This window comes from Myotis daubentonii, chromosome 1, assembly GCF_963259705.1.
Source record: "Myotis daubentonii chromosome 1, mMyoDau2.1, whole genome shotgun sequence".
NCBI classification, from domain to species: domain Eukaryota; kingdom Metazoa; phylum Chordata; class Mammalia; order Chiroptera; family Vespertilionidae; genus Myotis; species Myotis daubentonii.
The window spans coordinates 218,915,732-218,933,884 of record NC_081840.1 but is presented as its reverse complement, the minus strand read 5'-3'; the positions used below and the strand labels follow the sequence as shown (position 1 = coordinate 218,933,884).

At 46.4% G+C, this 18,153-nt stretch overlaps 1 protein-coding gene across 2 annotated transcripts in view; it reads right to left on the bottom strand.

The window, feature by feature from the left end:
• Positions 1-252: 252 nt before the first annotated feature.
• SEL1L3 (SEL1L family member 3) overlaps positions 253-18,153 on the bottom strand; it is a 106,532-nt gene continuing 88,631 nt past the window's right edge. For both annotated transcript variants that reach the window (XM_059674064.1, XM_059674074.1), the window contains exons 19-24: positions 17,976-18,060; positions 16,874-16,983; positions 13,294-13,421; positions 12,567-12,669; positions 12,413-12,485; positions 253-1,412 (exon numbers count right to left, since the gene is read on the bottom strand). In XM_059674064.1, the coding sequence (XP_059530047.1) occupies positions 1,273-1,412; positions 12,413-12,485; positions 12,567-12,669; positions 13,294-13,421; positions 16,874-16,983; positions 17,976-18,060 (639 nt within the window). In that variant the 3' untranslated portion in view covers positions 253-1,272. The remainder of the gene's footprint in view (positions 1,413-12,412; positions 12,486-12,566; positions 12,670-13,293; positions 13,422-16,873; positions 16,984-17,975; positions 18,061-18,153) is intronic.

The window sequence follows — 18,153 nt, the reverse complement described above, 5'->3', positions numbered from 1 at the left end:
CAGAGCAACCGGAAACCTTGAAACAATGTCTGATCCTGTGCAAACATCATGGGGTCAGATCCTGGGCTCGGATTCCTGGAGAGCAGCCGCCTGCCACCTCCCGCCAGCGTTCAAGGGTTATCAGAAGGATCCCTTCTTAAGGAGGACTTTCTTTTTTTGTGTGTGTCTCTTGAGGGGAATGCATAAACCTGAGGACTTTGTACAATGACAACAGTAACTATGAAAAAGGAGAGAAAAAACACTTCCTGGAAGTTAATGTATAAAAATAATTTTTATTTACTACTGTAAATAAAGTAGTGCAAAGAGTAGTTTGGACCCACAATATTGCATTACTGATTTAATTACCACCTTAGCAGCATACAGTGCACAGTCTGCCTTTCCTCTCCCTCTGTCTCTCTCTCCCTCTCTCTCTCTCTCTCTCTCTCTCTCTCACACACACACACACACACACACACACACACACACACACACACCCTGCTACATGGACTCAGGCAGGCATAAGGGGTGGGGATGACTGTGAATTAAAGGCATTTTTCCTGCACATCCCACTGCTGCCAGTCTATTCTAATGGGTAATTGATGGAGAAGGCTACACTTAAATACTAAGCATTTTCTAAATGTTATTTTATGGATTGCAATTGAAAGGTAACCGATGCCCAACAATGTCATTGAATGATTCGGAAGCACTACAACCCTAGAAAAATTCAAGGAGCAAAATGTAAACCAATTTACAAAGCCATCGCCTTCCCTGCACTTCCAGCCACAACCGATTTATGTCAAAGCGCCTCAGAACTGCTGGGTGTTAGAAGCCAAATTGCAATCTGTTGGTTGGACTCCGAGGAGCAGGGCTGTGGCAAACACATGTACCAGAATATTACCTACTTGTAGAAGAGTCACAATTTTCTGTTATTGAATAAAAGGGGATGAACAAGGGGCTAAGATTCATAAATGATGTCCCAGGATATAAGGATTGCGATATGTGGCTGGGCAAACTGTGACTACCAATACACAGAGTCACCGGGAATGGACGTCTGCAATGACCCAGCTAACCTCCAACACACTCCTTAGATCAGGATGGTTCTTGTATTTGTTTGAATGCTCTGGGCACTCCTTTGTCATTTGATTAAAAAAAAAAAAAAGACACCAATTGCAAAATTCACATCCAGTTGACAAGACTTTTAAGGTGTTTATCAGTACAATCCCTGGCCCCAGCTTTACAATACCACCCGTCCAAAGGACTCTCTCTCATCGAGAGAGACCTGGAGTGCACAGTTCACCCACGTGGCTCTGGGTTATTAGTGACTGTGGGCTGGTCCTGAGCAGAGACATCTGCAGCTGGAGTCACAGCTGGACTTGCAGTGGGAGCGGTGTCGTCTGGGGAGGCCCTGGCTGGTGTCAGGTTGAAACTGTTGGCTGCAGAGACACACAAACAGATGGTGAGTATTCACAACAGTACATGCAGGGCCCACAACCATACCCAGAGCCCAGCAAGCCAGGAGAGATGCTTTTAATTCAGTGGCCCTGAAACTGACTAGGTAAGCAATTTTGGACCCATTTTCTACCTTCTTTAGACTTTGGTGTCGCCTTCTCTAAAATGGCAGGTTGAAATAGATATAGGAAGATTTCTAATGGTCCTGACATCCTGGGACGCTGCACTTATGCTGTGACTTCCAGGTTAATATTTTAATCAAACAAAACAAAACAACTCTCTGGTTGATGCTTTTTGTGGCCACCTCTTCTCCTCTCTTCATGGCATTGATGCAATGCAAGCTATAAATTATACCAATCAATTAGGAAGAGCTGTTGGTTTTATTTATGTTCTTACTAGAGGCCTGGGAGCAGGCCTAAGCCATCAGTTGGACATCCTTTGCACTGCTGCAGAGGCAGGAGGGGCTCCCGCCACTGCTGCTGCACTTGCCAGCCGTGAGCCTGGCTTCTGGCTGAGCGGCGCTCCCCCTGTGGGAGTGCACTGACCACCAGGGGCAGCTTCTGTGCTGAGTGTCTGCCCCCTGGTGGTCAGTGCACGTCATAGTGACCGGTCATTCCTCTGTTTGGTCAATTTGCATATTAGCCTTTTATTATATAGGATACCATTTGGATGTACCAAATTTGGTTTAAAATATTTTATTTAAATAAATGTATTTAAGTTTTGAAAAACATAATTACTAATTCTAATTATTTATCAATCTACCATTAGGTAGGCGGTTGGACCACCAACATGTTAGGGAGGCTTAGAAAGTTTTATATTTTATTAGTGACCTGGTGCATGGATTCGTGCACATTGGAAGGAAATTAATTAGGTGGTCGGCAGGGTGGGACTGGGCCAGACACACCCTGGAGCCAACTTCCCGAAGTCCCTCCCTGGTAAGCTGCACCTGGGGTGGCACTGTGGCTCTAAGGGCGTCTGTGAAGTAAGCAGAGTCCCTCCTGCAGGTGGCATCTCTTGGCCTGGCTTGCAGGGGTCAGGTCAAAACTGGCTCGCCAACATCCCCTGAGGAGTCCGAGAGGCCACTCTGCAAAGTTGCTGTTGTACAGGGTGTGGAACACAAATGCAAGTGTGCAGTAAACCAGATTCGGGGCTGACAGTGCCCCAGCAACAACATAACCCATGGCCAAAGGTGGAATCACGTGGCCCATGAGGAATCAGGCTCCCTCCTCTCTGGTTCCGGGGTGCGTCACCCGAGAACCGCTGTTTCCAAGTCACTGCAGCTTGGCAGCTCCTGTGTTGAGCGTCTGCCCCCTGGTGGTCAGTGTGCATCACAGCTACTGGTCAGACAGACACTTAGCATATTAGCCTTTTATATATATAGATGTCAGTGGTTTTCAAATGGGAGCAACTTTGCCTTCTAGGGGACAGCTAGCCATGTTAGATATTTTCGGTTGTCACAGTGGAGGCAGGGTACTACTGGCATGTAGTAGGTAGAGGCCAGTGGTGCTGCTGAGCATTCTACAATGCGTGGGACAGGCTCCCTACAACAGTGACCTGGCTTCGTGTGTCGAGGCCAAGAGGTGTCCTGATTATAGACGGTGGGCTCTGGATCCGGGTTGCTCTGCCCTTTATCAGTTCTGTGGCCTTGGACAAGTTTCTCACTCTCCTAAAATATGGGGAAAATAAAAGTGTCTAGACCAGCGGTTCTCAACCTGTGGGTCGCGACCCCTTTGGGGGTCGAACGACCCTTTCACAGGGGTCGCCTAAGACCATCGGGAAACACATACATAATTACATATTGTTTTTGTGATGAATCACGATGCTTTAATTATGTTCGATTTGTAACAATGAAATTGGGGGTCACCACAACATGAGGAGCTGTATTAAAGGGTCGCGGCATTAGGAAGGTTGAGAACCACTGATCTAGACCCTGTTGAGCTGTTAGGATTAAATGAACTTATGTACATAAAGTGCTTAGAACAGTGCCTGGCAGGCGAAGGTACTCAACAAACATCAGTTATTGCTACTAGAGACCTGGTTTACTGTAGATGTGTGTTAGGATTTATTAATGTCAGGCGCATGGCTTGCAGGATTGACGACAGAGCTGGTGCATTTGTTTCTGAGATGCCTACAGTTTTCCTTCAGGCCTCAGTAGCCTAGGAAAACAGCAGAAAACTGTGGAGCCAGAAAGACCAGAAGTCAAATGGCTCTGAAGTTTACCAGCAGAGTGATCTTGAGCAAGTTACTTAACCACTCTGAGCTGGTTTCTTATCTGTAAAATGAGGGTAGCGGTATGCAGGGATGCGTGACATACGGCTAACACAATGACCCTAGTTTGTGCAACAATTGCTACTGGTAGTTTGCTTTTACGTAGTGATCTTATTAAACTCAGGAATCCTAAAGTCTCTTACAGTTTCCAGTCAGTGGGACCATTTTTAAAGGTTCAATCCTGAAACGTATTGACTTGAAGAAGATGCACATATTGGCAATCTGACTTCTAGAAAAACCCTTCAAGAGTTGCACCTCCAAGTACCTAGAGGCATCTCCAGGAGGCCAGTCTAAGAAATTCAGCAATGGGCTCCAAAGCCTCCAGGAATCTCTTTCCGTACCTACAGGAGCTCTTGTGAACCCAGAGACTATTCTGCGAGAACAGGACAGTGGTGGGGTGGGGGGAGCTAGGGGGTTGCATAATGATGTGACATTTCTCGGTTAAAGCCATCACTCTGGCTGGTGATCTAACCGTGGCAGGGAGCAGGAGGCACAGGGATGTGGCACAAAGACCACTGGCTGGACCCCAGAGACCTGGTCTGGTCGAGTCTCATTTAACCACCACTCATACATGGCTTTGGGGTAGATACTGTGAATTTCTAAATGAGTCTCGTAGGCCTTGGTTTCCTCATCTGTGAACAGAGAGGCTTGGATCAGATGGCCCAAGACCCCCTTAGGCCCTCACATGGATCTTTCTGATGATCTCTGCAGAAGTTAATGAAGGCATGCATTTTCCCTTTTCAAGCGGAGGGAAATGTTTAAATCACCATGGTAACAAGATAACCCAGCAATCAGTTTTCTGATTAAAACAAAAAAGTGCCACTGCGGGAACGTGGAAGGAATGCATAATCAGCATGGCCACCGTTTAAACCTTCTCGTCAGAGCGCAATAAAAATGCTCGATGCTTCTACAGGAAGCTTGTTATTGCCCACGGGAGAAGGACGTCTCCCCTCCCACTGCGGGTCTGCAATCACCGGACAAGCCCCCCACAGCCCGTCATCATCTCCAAGTGGCCTCTTTTTCTGCGCTCACCTGGAATGCGTGCTAATTTGATTACTGGACTAGAATCAAGGTAACCAGGAAAATACGTGTGTTGTTTAAAAAATTACACATCAGATTCCAGGGCCAAATAGAAGTGATTTTTGGGTTACTTGCCACTTGGGGGACCATTTTCCATACATTAGCGAGAAAAATCAAGAGCTGGCCCTGAGTCCCGTGGGGTGGGCAGACAGTGAGGCTCACTGCCTGTGTTTGTATGGCTCACCACCTAAGAATGGCTCCGACCTTTTTAAATGATTGAACAAAAATTAAAAAAGTTATAGTTCATGACATATGAAAACCACATGAGATTCAAATTTTTAAAAAATATATATTTTTATTGATTTCAGAGAGGAAGGGAGAGGGAGAAATAAAAACATCAATAATGAGAGAGAATCATTGATCGGCTGCCTCCTACATGCCCCCTAATGGGGATCCAGCCTGCAGCCCGTGCACGTGACCGGGACCGAACCCAGGACCCTTTAGTCTGCAGGCCAATGCTCTATCCACTGAGCCAAACCAGCCAGGGCAAGATTAAAATTTTCATGTAGTAAAGTATGACTGGCAATCAGCCACACCGTTCATTTTCATGGATTGTCAATGGCTGCTTTCACACAATAAGGAAAGTTGAGTCATGCCCTGGCTAGTGTGTGCAGTGGTTAGAGTGTTGGCCTGTGCACCAAAGGATTGTGGGCTCAATTCCAGGTTAAGGGCACATATCTGGGTTGCAGGTGCAGGGAGGCAACCAATCAAGAGGCACATTGAGGTTTTTCTTTCTCCTCTCTCTCCCCCTCCCTCCCACCCTCCCTCCCTCCCTCTCTAAAAATCAATGGAGAAAATATCCTCAGCCTGGCTCAGATTGAGCATTGACTTATGAACCAGGGAACCAGGAAGTCACAATTCAATACCTGATTAGGGCACACGCCTGGTTGTAGGCTTGGTCCCCAGTAGGGGGTGTGCAGGAGGCAGCCAATCAATGATTTTCTCTCATCATTGATGTTTCTCTCTCCTTCTCCCTTCCTCTCTGAAATCAATAAAAACATATATTAAAAAAAATTAAAAAAAAATCCTTGGGTGAGTTTTAACAAAAAAATAAAATAAGGAAAGTTGAGTCATGACAGAGATGGCCCTCAAAGCCCCAAATGTTTATTATCTGGCCCTTTATAGAAAAAGCTTGCCAAACCCTGTTGTGGACCATTGTAGGGAAAACATCTGCTTGCCAGCTGACCAGATGGGAGCGTGCGGGAACGGAGAACATGGAGTATACTGGGTGTATCCTGAGACTGCAGAATGTTTGCCAAGAGGGGGTAGAAGGGGAGCCTGAGGAGGAAGCCCTGGAAATCTCAGCTATGAATAAGATCTAGCCTACTTCCTTCGGGCCTCTCAGTAGAGCAGGGCCCACCACAAACGTGACCTGTGTCATTGAAACCTTTCTTGCGAGTGGAGATACTGGGAGGGCGTGCGGGTAATGAGGTAGGAGAAAGGTGAAACCTCATCAGTACGTCGCTCTGACTTGAAGGCCACTGCTTCTTTCACGGGCACCACATTTTGTGTCATTTTACTGTAATTTTAGTAGCAACCTCATTAATTAGAAATGTGGAGGACAGGAAAAGAGTGGGAAAAGGTTTAATTAATCTTGTTTGTATCATCTTCCTCCTACACTGACTAGCCACTCAAGCAGAAAGGATGAGTTGGCTTAAATTAGGAATGTTTTGAGTAGGCTGACATTGGTTTAAAAGGCTACCCAGTCACACCGAGGAGCAGGTAGTTCTGCAAACCTCGCTCTGTACTGTGCATTCTATCCTATATAATAAAAGGCTAATATGCAAATCGACCGAACAATGGAACGATCGGTTGCTAAGACACGCACTGACCACCAGGGGCAGATGCTCTATGCAGGAGCTGCCCCCTGGTGGTTAGTGTGCTCCCATAGGGGGAGCGCTGCTCAGCCAGAAGCCGGGCTCATGGTTGGTGAGCGCAGTGGTGGTGGCGGGAGCCTCTCCCGCCTCCACGGCAGCGCTAAGGAGGTCCGACTGACGGCTCCTAGACTGCAAGAGGGCACAGGCCAGGCTGAGGGACGCCCCTCCCTCTAAGTGCACGAATTCCATGCACCAGGCCTCTAGTTTAGACATAAAGTTTACGCTGATACTAGTAAGGCAGGACTCTTTCTTTGAAATGGTCATTTACATTCTTTCCCCTCTTTTTCCCTTTCCTTTCCTTCCGGTAACCAGGCTCCATGCTTTTTTTTTTTTTCTTTTTGTCTCAGGGGAAACTTGTGGCAGGACAGAAATGGAGTTGGTTTTAGACATATTTTGCTTTGGGATTTTTTTGTTTTTTTTTCGAAAGCCTGAGTCCATTAAGGCAATTATGCTTGGTGTCCCTGACAAGGGGGGGGGGGGGGGAGGAAGAGTGCCTCAGAGATGCGATGAAGCAGGAAAAGGAGCTTGTGGAGACTGGGGAAGTGGCTGAGCCCAGCTGAGGGCTGCACCATCAGGGAAGCCCTCCCCTTCAGCCCTTGGAGGAAGACTTGGAAGGAAAAAGGGCCAACGGAGCCCAGCTTCAGCAAAGATGATGGGACTCCCCGGAGACGCTGAAGCTGCCAAGCCAGTGGACCTGGAGGGATAGGTGGGCCCTGGGGCGCAATGTGTGTTCTGTTCTCAGACTTGTGGCCATATGAGTGTTGCGAGTGTCACCAAAGACCCAGGGACCTGTGCACTACCCGGGGAGATTTCAGTCCCAAGAAAGACAGAGCTGCCTGGTGGAATGCAAGCCAAGAGCCAAAAGTAAGTTCCCTTAGTCCAGCTGGCGTGGCTCAGCAGCTGAGTGTCAACCTAGGAACCAGGAGGTCATGGTTCGATTCCTAGTCAGGCCACATGTCCAAGCACATGCCCGGGATGCAGGCTCAATCCCCAGTGTGGGGCATGCAGGAGGTAGCCAATCGATGATTCTCTCTCATCATTTATGTTTCTATTTCTTTCTCTCTTTCTCTTCCTCTCTGAAATCTCTCTCCTTCTCTCTCTCTCTCTCTCTCTCATATATATATATATATACTAGAGGCCCGATGCATGAAATTTGTGCAAGAGTGGGCCTTCGTAGCCACAGGCGGCTACCTGGATCCCTCCCTCACAGCCGCTGCAGCTGCGGATGCCTCTGCCTCAATCCCATGGCTGCAGCCCTGGCTTAGTCCAGAAGAACGTCTAGTCTAATTAGCATATTATGCTTTTATATATATACCTATATATATAAAAGCCTAAGCAACCAGCTGACTGGCTGACCAGCCAACTGGCCCATAGCTATGATGTGCAATGACCACCAGGGGGCAGATGCTCAACACAGGAGCTGCCAAGTGACAGCAACTTTGCAGAGTGTCCTCTCACACTCCAGGACCCCTCCAGGGATGTTGGAGAGCTGGTTTTGGCCCAATCTCCAGAGGCCAGGCTGAGGGACACCAATTGCAGGAGGTATCATGCTCACTCCACAGATGCCCTTTGAGCCCTAGCGCTACCCCAGGTGCGGCCAGCCGGGTAGGGACCATGGGAGGTTGACTCAGGGTATGTCTGGCCCGTCTGGCCCAGTCCTGCCCTGCCGGCCACGTGCTAATTAATTTACTTTCAATGTGCACGAATCCATGTCCCGGGCCTCTAGTGTGTGTGTGTGTGTGTGTGTGATTAAAGTAAGTTCCCTTAAATGAAATAAAATAGGTGTGTAGTACCTTTTGTGTACTTGTTTTGGTGCTTTTGATAGACTACTCAACACCTTTGTTTATATGCTTTTTAAGCATTCTATGCTTTAGAAAGAGTCTCACAACATAGAAGACCATGCTAGGCTCTGGCAATTGTGTCTGTTTCGGAGATAAACCAAGCTACATAAGTGCAGGCGCTACCTGGTGTCAGCATGCTTTCCTTGCAGGGAACATGCCCTGGGACATTGCTCCTTGAGAGCTAACATTTGCGGAGTTCCAAGCACTTTACATCCTGTTGTCTCAACTACAATAGGAGGGAGCTGTACTATTTCCGCAGGGGAAACTGAGGCACAGATAGGATCCCTGCCCAAGGTCACATGGCGAGTGGCAGGGCCAGAGTCCCGGCAGCATCCTGACTCTGAGCCTGTGCTGTCAGCTACTGGCATGCGCTGCCAGCCTTCCGAACGCGGGACAGTTTAATGTGGCAAGCGCAGCAAAGTGTTGAGTATAAATCACCGAGCCTATAAGCTCAGGGGGGAAATGAAGGTAGCTGGAGCTGAACGCAAAATGGATGGACAGCTCAATTTAAAGGCTTGACCATAAATCACTAATTTTTAAAAACAACTGACTGGAAATATGCAAATCACGAAATGACAAAGATCCCGACCTGACAGCACAATCCCTGCACAAGGCTGCTGAAGGTAGCCCCTAATTCTCAAACCGGCCCCCCTCCATTACTGCGTTTGCTTCTCTACGCCATGGCTGCCACCGACATCTAGGACATCTTTTCCCTTCCCATGGGGCAGGTCATGGGACCTCGCACCCATGGCTTCTCCACTCTCTGTGCCTCTATCGCCCTGATCCTATCACCCCAATGCTGATGGAATAGTACCCTCTTATTTCAGAGTTATTGACAGGTATGCACTTATGCTGACAACCTGAAACACACGAAAATAATCTGCTATATATTTTAACTCAACCCTAGTTCTACCAGGGCTGGTAGGCAACACTGTGGGGCATATTTTGGAATACATGGAGATGTTTTGTTTTTACTTCTAGGCCCTTATGACTCAAAGTGTTGTCCAAGGAATGGTAGTGTGGATTGGACATCACCCGAAAGCTTGTTAGAGACGGTGAATCCCAGGCCCACCGGGACCTACTGAGTCAGGATCTGCATTTAACAAGCTCCCTGGGTGATTCGTGTGCACATTGTAATGAAGAAGCACTGGGCTAGAATTTAAATATTGAAAAAGATATTACTTTATGATAATTAGTTCTTTTTACTTCTCCTTTATATTGGTGTGAGGGCATTCTTAAAAAAAAAAAAACCCACACAAGTGTGTAGGCAGGGTAATTATCATTCATTTCAGGGTACCAAAAATGTGCTGCAACATATTTCTTATGTCAGGGGACAATAGGTCGGAGGTAGATGATAATGGCTGTTTTAAAGTATGGTGAGTCTGGGAATTCTGCTGCCCTACATGCTCTCTGGGACTTTAATTTGCGATTATGGGGCAGGCCACTTCATCCCTTTGGCCTCAATTCTTCATCTGGAACATGAAGAGCAGATAATTAATTTTTTTTTTTTTGGTTAATCCTCACCCGAGGATATTTTTTCCATTGATTTTTAGAGACAGTGGAAGGGAGGGAGGAAGGGGATGAGAGGTGGGGGTGGGGGAAGGGGGAGAGAGAGAAAGAGAAAGAGAGAGAGAGAGAGAGAGAGAGAGAGAGAGAGAGAGAGAGAGATTGGTTGCCTCCTGCATACACCCCAACTGGGCCTGGGATTGAACCTGCAACCCAGGTATGTGTTCTTGACTGGGAATTGAACCCATGACCCTTTGGTGCATGGGCCTACGCTCTAACTACCGAGTAACACCAGCCAGGGCTAGAATTAAAATTTTTTAAAGATTCCATGCAGACTTCTCTAAGGCTGGTCAACAGGGAGGGAGGGGATGTTAAGGAAGAAGCAAATAAAAAGAGTTTGAAAAAAATGAAGAAAATGTGTGAAGGAGTAAAGGATACACAGGAAAGGAAAATCCACAAAAGGGCAGGACGGACAGGGAGATGAGAATGTGGAGGGACTGACAATGAAGACTTCTGATCCAAGCAATTCCACCAGCCCATGAATTTTCATGGCTACCAGCTGGCATAAAATCATAAAGACAATTTTTAGCTCCTCCAACGGAATTGCATTTGTAATAATCATAACAATATTTCTACAGAGTAAAAATGACAAAGATAATTTGAAATGGAAAACAGTGACAAGATGCAAAATAAATGGCAACAAATTTGGGGACGGGACAGGATTTGCATGGGGAAAATTTATAAGCCGGAACACCACAAGGCATCAAAGCTGGGAGGGCTCTTGCTGGTTCTCTGTTAACCTCCTCAGGTAAGTCAGAGGGAAATGATTCCATATTTTACAAGAAGCCTTTTGTAACGGTGACTTTTGTCTCCCCATCGAGTCGGAGGGGAAATGTGCTTTTTTTGCTTTTCATTATCTGTGACATAAATAATGGCTACGCAAAGTCTCAAATGCCACGTCTATTCCTAACGTGTCCCTTTGTAAACGTTCCCGTTAGTCTTCATGAGCGATTATGTCCTTTGAAACCATCCGAGATGGTGGGAAACTATAATCCTCCACGAGGGACGTTAGCAAATTTGAGCACCTACTGAGTGTGAGACCACAAATGACAGGCCTTCCTCCAGCTCGGTTTATGATCCAACAGGGGAGATAAACGTAACAGCTAATATTTACGGAGAGGGTTTTATAAGCCAGATAAGTATAACAGCTAAGATTTAACTACAGTTGTCTTTTGGTAAGTGTCATATATATATTTTTTCACTGAACCCTTTTAACATCCCTGGGACATAGCTACTATTATAACCTCATTTTACTGACAAGGCATTGGAGGATCAAGAAGGTGAAATAACTCGCCGTAAGTCACACGGCTAATAAGTAGCCAAGTCTGGGCTCTAAGCTCACAGAGAAAGACAGAGGCGTCCATTTCCTTAACTACTGCCCTACACTAGCACAGAAAAATAATAGCAACTTGTGGAAACCACACAAAAATAAATGTGCACTTTGCATTCCTCTTCAGACCCTCCTTCCAAATCCACGTGGCTGGGTATTTTTTAAAAAAATAATATATTTTTATTGATTTCATAGAGGAAGGGAGAGGGAGAGAGAGAAACATAATGATGAGAGAGAATCATTGATTGGCTGCTTTCTGCACGCCCCCACCTGGAGCTCGAGCTCGAAACCTAGGCATGTGCCCTGACTCAACCACTGAGCCACACCTGCTGGGCAGTGGCTGGGTATTTTTATTCATCACAGATGCTTGTTTGTCATCCTATCTGACTCGCTCTCCTTGGACTGGGATAAACAGGCTAAGCGTTTATGCTGGAGGGGCCTCCGGCCTGGGTTTTAAGGCACACAGAGGTAGAATTTTGCTAGCAGATATTTTCAATGGGGGAAGACATTTCAGTTCAATTTCTTAAGCTTCTTATTAAAAGAATTCTGCTTGCTTTGAAAAATGTAATAGTAATTGGGGTTTTCCATCAGCCAGGCATTATGCTATACCCCTCGGAGGACCCCCAACCCCTGAATGACCATCCTAACAAAAGGAAATAGCATGGCCAAGGGCAGGAGGAGGGAGAGGGTGACTTTTCTAGTAAGGAAAAGAATTGCTATCTATACATATAACAGCCAAGCGACCGGAATGCCGGAATGACCAGAATGACCAGTACGACAAGTCGCTATGATGCGCACTATGGCCAACCAACTGGCCTGATTGGGGTGCAGCCCCTACCCTTGCTGGCCCCAGCTGGATTGGGGGCGGGGCCAGCCAGCCAACCTCCTGCGGCCTCTCCCCTCGCCTGCCTAACCTGATCGGCCCCCCATCAGGGCGGGGCGGCCAGACCCCACCCGTGCACAAATTCGTACACCGGGCCTCTAGTGTTTTTATATTGCCCTGGCCTTTGAGAAAGCCTTACCTGAGACAGACTGGAAATACTGTAGGGTCCAGGCGATCAACACAGACAGCAGGAAGGTTCCCAGGAAATAGATCTACAAACACCAGAAATAGGCGTCAGATGACTGACAGGGGCAGGGACCATGAGGGCAGGGACAGCGGGAGAGGGTACCTACCAGGGCAGAGTGCAGGACAGCACCCCAGATGAGCCGGAAGTGAAGGTAGAGCCAGGCCAGGGAGCAGGGGCTCAGGGACTCCTCACTACTGTGGCTCCAGCACCTGCAGACACAAAGCAGAGGGCACCCTGAAGTGTCAGCCAAACTTTGGTGGCATTACTCACGACGGGTATTTTCGGACCCTCAAACCCACCTCCTTCTGCTTGGGGACAAGCAGGCACACTTGAGGTGAGAGGCAAAGGAAGAAAGGCAGTTCTGAGGGGTTGAAGCCTGCCCTAAAATTCTAGGATCCTGCCAGAAATCTCAGGAGAAGGTCACTTCTGTCCTTAATAAAAAGCCAACGGGTCAAGGAGGTCCCTGAAAACAGGAGGGGCTGCCGGGACAACACTTCTGTCCAGACACCAGGTCTCTCTGCATCCAGACACCAGAATGCCGCCCTGTCGTGCAGAAATGGTCTAATCGGACACATTATTTTTTCCACTCTCGTGGAAAACGTTGGTCAGCACCTTAACTTCAGATCATGCTCATTCTGTATCTCAAGCCTCAGAAACTAGAAGACGGAAGTAAGTTTGGGTCCAGCTGAAGGTTCTCAAATCAAAACAAATCCTGAGCCCTTTCAGAGCAAGAAACGCTACAAAGTAAGAGTCAGGCTAACTTGAACCAAGAAGCCAACAGCATCCACTGGGTCCCTCCAGATTCCACAGAATTAAAGAGGCTCTGAACTCACCTTTCGTATAGTTCCTGGAGGATGGAGATGTTATTCGCATGGAGAGTTGGGTCAATTTCCAAGAAATCCAAAATGTGATGTGGGATTATAGCACCTTCCTCAATGAGCAGGGCCAGGTTAAAAAACCCCTGAAAACAAGCCACAAACCAACCTCATCAGCTTCTCATAATAAAACCCACACACACACCCTTCATCGGAATGTAAACTTTTACAACCTCTAGATTTTTTTCCCCCAGTCCCCAGAGCCAGATGGCTTTGTCATCTTCATTGATGAATGGTTTCCCTAAATACATGCATCTGAGAAATTTATTTGCAGGAGAACCAGGAGGCTTTCAGAGGATGCTGGGTCCCATCTGCTCAGAAGCCAGCCAACCGGGGACCTGCCCTTTCCTGCTCATTCTCTCAAATCGGAGCTCCTGGGAAAACGCGCTCTTGTGTCACCGGCAGAACCGGAACGCTGAGGCGAAGGCCATGTCCCTCACTTACAAGTATGCCTGGGGTCCCCATTGGCATGTCAGAGACCTAACAAAACGTTGTTGTGGCTGAGGATGCTACTGATGACTGACAGTCTCATGTAGGGAGGTGCTCCGATGCACAGAATAACGGATGGTATTTGTTTCAGCTTCCCTGGCTTTCCCAGTGTGGAAAACCGCCTCTCATGATTCCTCTTGGCACAGGCCTCCACTGTGGTACATTTCCCCACGCCTTCCTTATTATACACCTTGTTCTTGACCCTCAGAGGCAGGATCTGCCTCATTGGTTGTGCAGGTCCCAGGAAATAACATAGTTAAGAGCCTGATGGTAGAGGTCCTTCATCAAGGATGGGAGCTGTTATACTACCTGGAGGCGACACACTGTCCATCATGAGCCGGGCATGCGGCCAGACCAAGAAATAAACAAAAGACGGCCTTACTTAGCATTAGGGCTTTACAAACTTCACCGCCTTGTTGCCCTTCAAAGAATTCGTGGTCATGTTTTAATGACATCGTCTCCTTTTGGCCTTTCCTTTCAGTTGCCACTGACAACAATCTCAATGAAAATCATCATCCGCCTGGGTGTATAACCAGGACTCCCACAAGCATCCTATGCAATAACCATGATAAAAATACCAGCAGCTAGCATTTTCTGAGTGCTTGCTCTATGCGAGGCATTGTTCTGTTTTATATCTATTCACTTAATCTCATAGCAACAAATTGAGATAGGTACTATTATCCTCCTCATGTCATAGATGAAGCAGCGAAGGCACAGAGAGGTTAAGGAATTTGCCCAAGGTCACACAGCTAGAAAGGGGCAGAGCTGGGATTCAAACAGGACCAGACAGGGTCCAGAGTCTCCAATCTTAAGCTCCATGTTGCCAAATAACCTCTAAATAGATGGAAGTGTTAAGTATCTTTAAGATGCACACACAAAATACAATACAATACAATAGTTCTCTGCACTTTGAAAGGAAGGTGCTCTTAAAACAACGCATTAAAAGAAAAGAAAAAAATTACCTATAAAAATTTAAAGTCTCTGAAGAATGGAAACATAACAAGATTGGAATAAATGGGAAAATAGGCTAGAGGAATATTTATATGCAATGTAATAACTTAAGATTCATCATCTATGAGGCAAATGTATAAAAAAACTATAATTTAAATTTTCAAAGGTGTCAAAACTTCAATAAACACAGGCAAAGAACGAGCATAGAGAATTCACATAAAAATATGAAGAGTAAATTATCATACACAAGTATATATAAACGTGTCCCTCCCCACTAGTAACCAAATAAATGCAATTTAAAACAATAAAGAAGTATCAACTGGAAACTATTCAGTCAGCAAAATTAAGTCATGAAAACATCCAGTGCGGACAAGATTTCAGTTACCCTTCTACCCTTCACCACTGCTTGGTGATATATTAATTGGAAAACCCTTTCAGAAAGTAAATCGGCAATAGGCTATTATTTTTTTTAAAATATATTTTATTGATTTTTTACAGAGAGGAAGGGAGAGAGATACAGAGTTAGAAACATCGATGAGAGAGAAACATCGATCAGCTGCCTCCTGCACATCTCCTACTGGGGATATGCCCGCAACCCAGGTACATGCTCTTGACCGGAATCGAACCTGGGACCTTTCAGTGCGCAGGCCGACGCTCTATCCACTGAGCCAAACCGGTTTTGGCGGCAATAGGCTATTATTAGGTAGCTGTAAAACCATTTAGATTGTTTGACTTAGCAATACTATCCCTCAAAGAAATTATTCTAATGAAAATAAAAGATCAAATTCCAAAGCACAACACCAGAAACCTGTTGCCTGAGAGGGCAACAAGTATTCCAACTTCCATTGTGCAAATGACCCTGATTAGCAAATGTAGAAGGAATGAGAGAATAGACTCTTCATTAGCACTCACAGTAATCATTGTTGCAAGATGTATGGAAGGATACTAAAATTAGTAAGTACCAATTTGAGGAGAAATAGGATATGTGCATAGTCGCAAACTCTCTCCCCAAGATATCTATACATTAGAAAGAGAAAAACATTAGCTTTACAGGGGAGAAACCCAGCAGAAACCACCTTAACCAAGTCACTCAGATCAACCTCACCAGCAATAAGACATCATGTACCTCAGAGGATACAGTGAGAAGGACACATCACTTCTGTGCTGTCCTTGCCCCAAATGCATAATCTGAATCTCTTCATGAGAAAACAGAAGCCAGACCCACATCGAGGGACATTCTACCAAATACTTGACTGATGAATATTCTTCAAAAGTATCAAGGTCATGAAAAACAAAGGAAGAGTGAGGAACTGCTACAGATTTGAAGAACACTAGAGAAATATGACAACTAAATGCTAGGTGGCATCCTGGAATGGAAAAAGGACATTCGTGCAAAAACTAGCGAGATGAAAAGAAAGTCTGAAGTGTACTTTATGGAGCAAAACCAAGGTGGAGTTCTTGTTTTGATAACAGTGTTGTGGTCATGAAAGATATATCGATTAACGGAAGCTGGACGAAGGGCACACAGCAACTCCCCTGTCCTCTTTCTATACATCTAGAGTCTGTACATCTAAAAAATTCCAAAATAAGTTTGAAACAAGCCACTGAGAGCAAAGTCTTATTGCTGGAGTGTTGGCCCAGCGACACAAGCAAACCACTTCCACCTGGACCATACTTCCAGTTTCTCGAGGTTCTACCTGGCGAGTTAGTTTGATGGAATCTGGTAGACAGACCCCCGGCTTTGGAGCCAGAAGACCTGGGTTGAAGCTCTGGCTGCCTCACTGATGACCTGACGGCTTGGCCTTCAGCAATATACCCCCTTGTCAGAGCCTTGGTGTCCTCTACTATAGAAAGGGTCTAGTAATCCGCACCCCACGAGGTGGCTGTGAGGACGGTGTGGGAAATGCAGCAGGCGCTCAGTAAAGGTTCGCCACATGGTTAGTGTCCTCACAGGGCCTTTGGGAGCGACTTGTGAAAATGGTGGGAAATGACTTTGCCATCTGCGAAGCTTCTATAGACAGAGGGCTGGTGAGAACTCTAGGCTCTGTGACCTTACGAATGGGCACCCCAAGAACTCATTTCTGTTGCTGCTGTTTACCTGCGAGTCTCCATCCAGTGCCGCTTGGGCGTACATCTGCACCGACAGCTCCAGGTCTTGTGACTGGTTTTGGTGGCCATAGTAGTAAAGGTCTCCCATTTTCAAATAGGCTGTGGGGCGAAAAGCACTGATGCGTTGGTCGAGGGGTTTTATTTCAGACAGACATCTTAAATGATCAGCCCACTCCCACGATGGAGAGTTTTTCCTATCAGACTCCTACCACAGAACGTGGTCAGGGTGTGTGTGTGTGTGTTTTTCATGTGTCAGTAGAAAAGACACACACACCGTTTTTCTGCTGAGCACCCACATTTCCACATTACCTGCTTTGCTTGGTAGCCCTCCCGAATAGATCTATTTGTGAGAATCGCAGCCCAGTCAGCCAAGGACTGGGGGTGGGGGAGCGCTTTATTTCCCCTCTGAAATTTTGCTGCCTGGGTTTGATGACTAAAGGGTATTTCTTTATTCAAGCCGTATGCTTTATTTTTCCTCCAAGGAAAAAGTTTTGTTTAAGAATGCATGTCTCACTCAGGAAAATAGAATCGACGTCAGGTCATTCAAAAGAGGGATTTCAACACTGGGAAGGGCTGCTCACCAGGGTGTTGGGAGAGCTGAAAAGGCAAATGGCAACCCAAACGTCAGCAATGCAGGAAGCTACTACCATCCCTGTGCTGAGGGTCTGCTGGGACCATGGGAATGCAGCCACTGCCAGAGAACAGCCCAAAGTGGAGAGAGGAGAGAAATACTTGGGTTCCGCCACAGCCTCCCATTGGCTGACACTAGTCAGAAGCCCCACAGCAAAGGAGTCTGGGAACTGCAGTTCCTAGGGGTAGCCCCCTACCATACAGAGCAGAAGAAGGCAGGGAACCCATCACTGGCTCAGACCCGGTCCATAAGAGCTTTCTCTTTTGGACAGTGGGCCGGGAGACATACGTGGCATGAGGCTGAGAGCAGATTTCAGTCATGATCTTAATAGCAGAGACTTTGCACTCTCTCCTAATTGTTTAGAAATAACACACTGCACACAAATCCCTTAGATGTTTCCTGTTACTAAGGTTTAAAAGCCTCCACGGCTTCAATTTAGTACCCGTTTTTCTATACATACCAAATGAAGGAGCATCGATTTGAAAAACAGAGAAATTATAGTATCTCCAAACACAGTTAACACCCAAATATCTCTTGGCCAGGTCCTAAGGGAGTGAAGGGGGAGAAAAGTTAATTCATTAATATTTTGGCCGAGTGACTAATTTTGCCTCCCTAAAACCCCCATCCATCATCCTTAA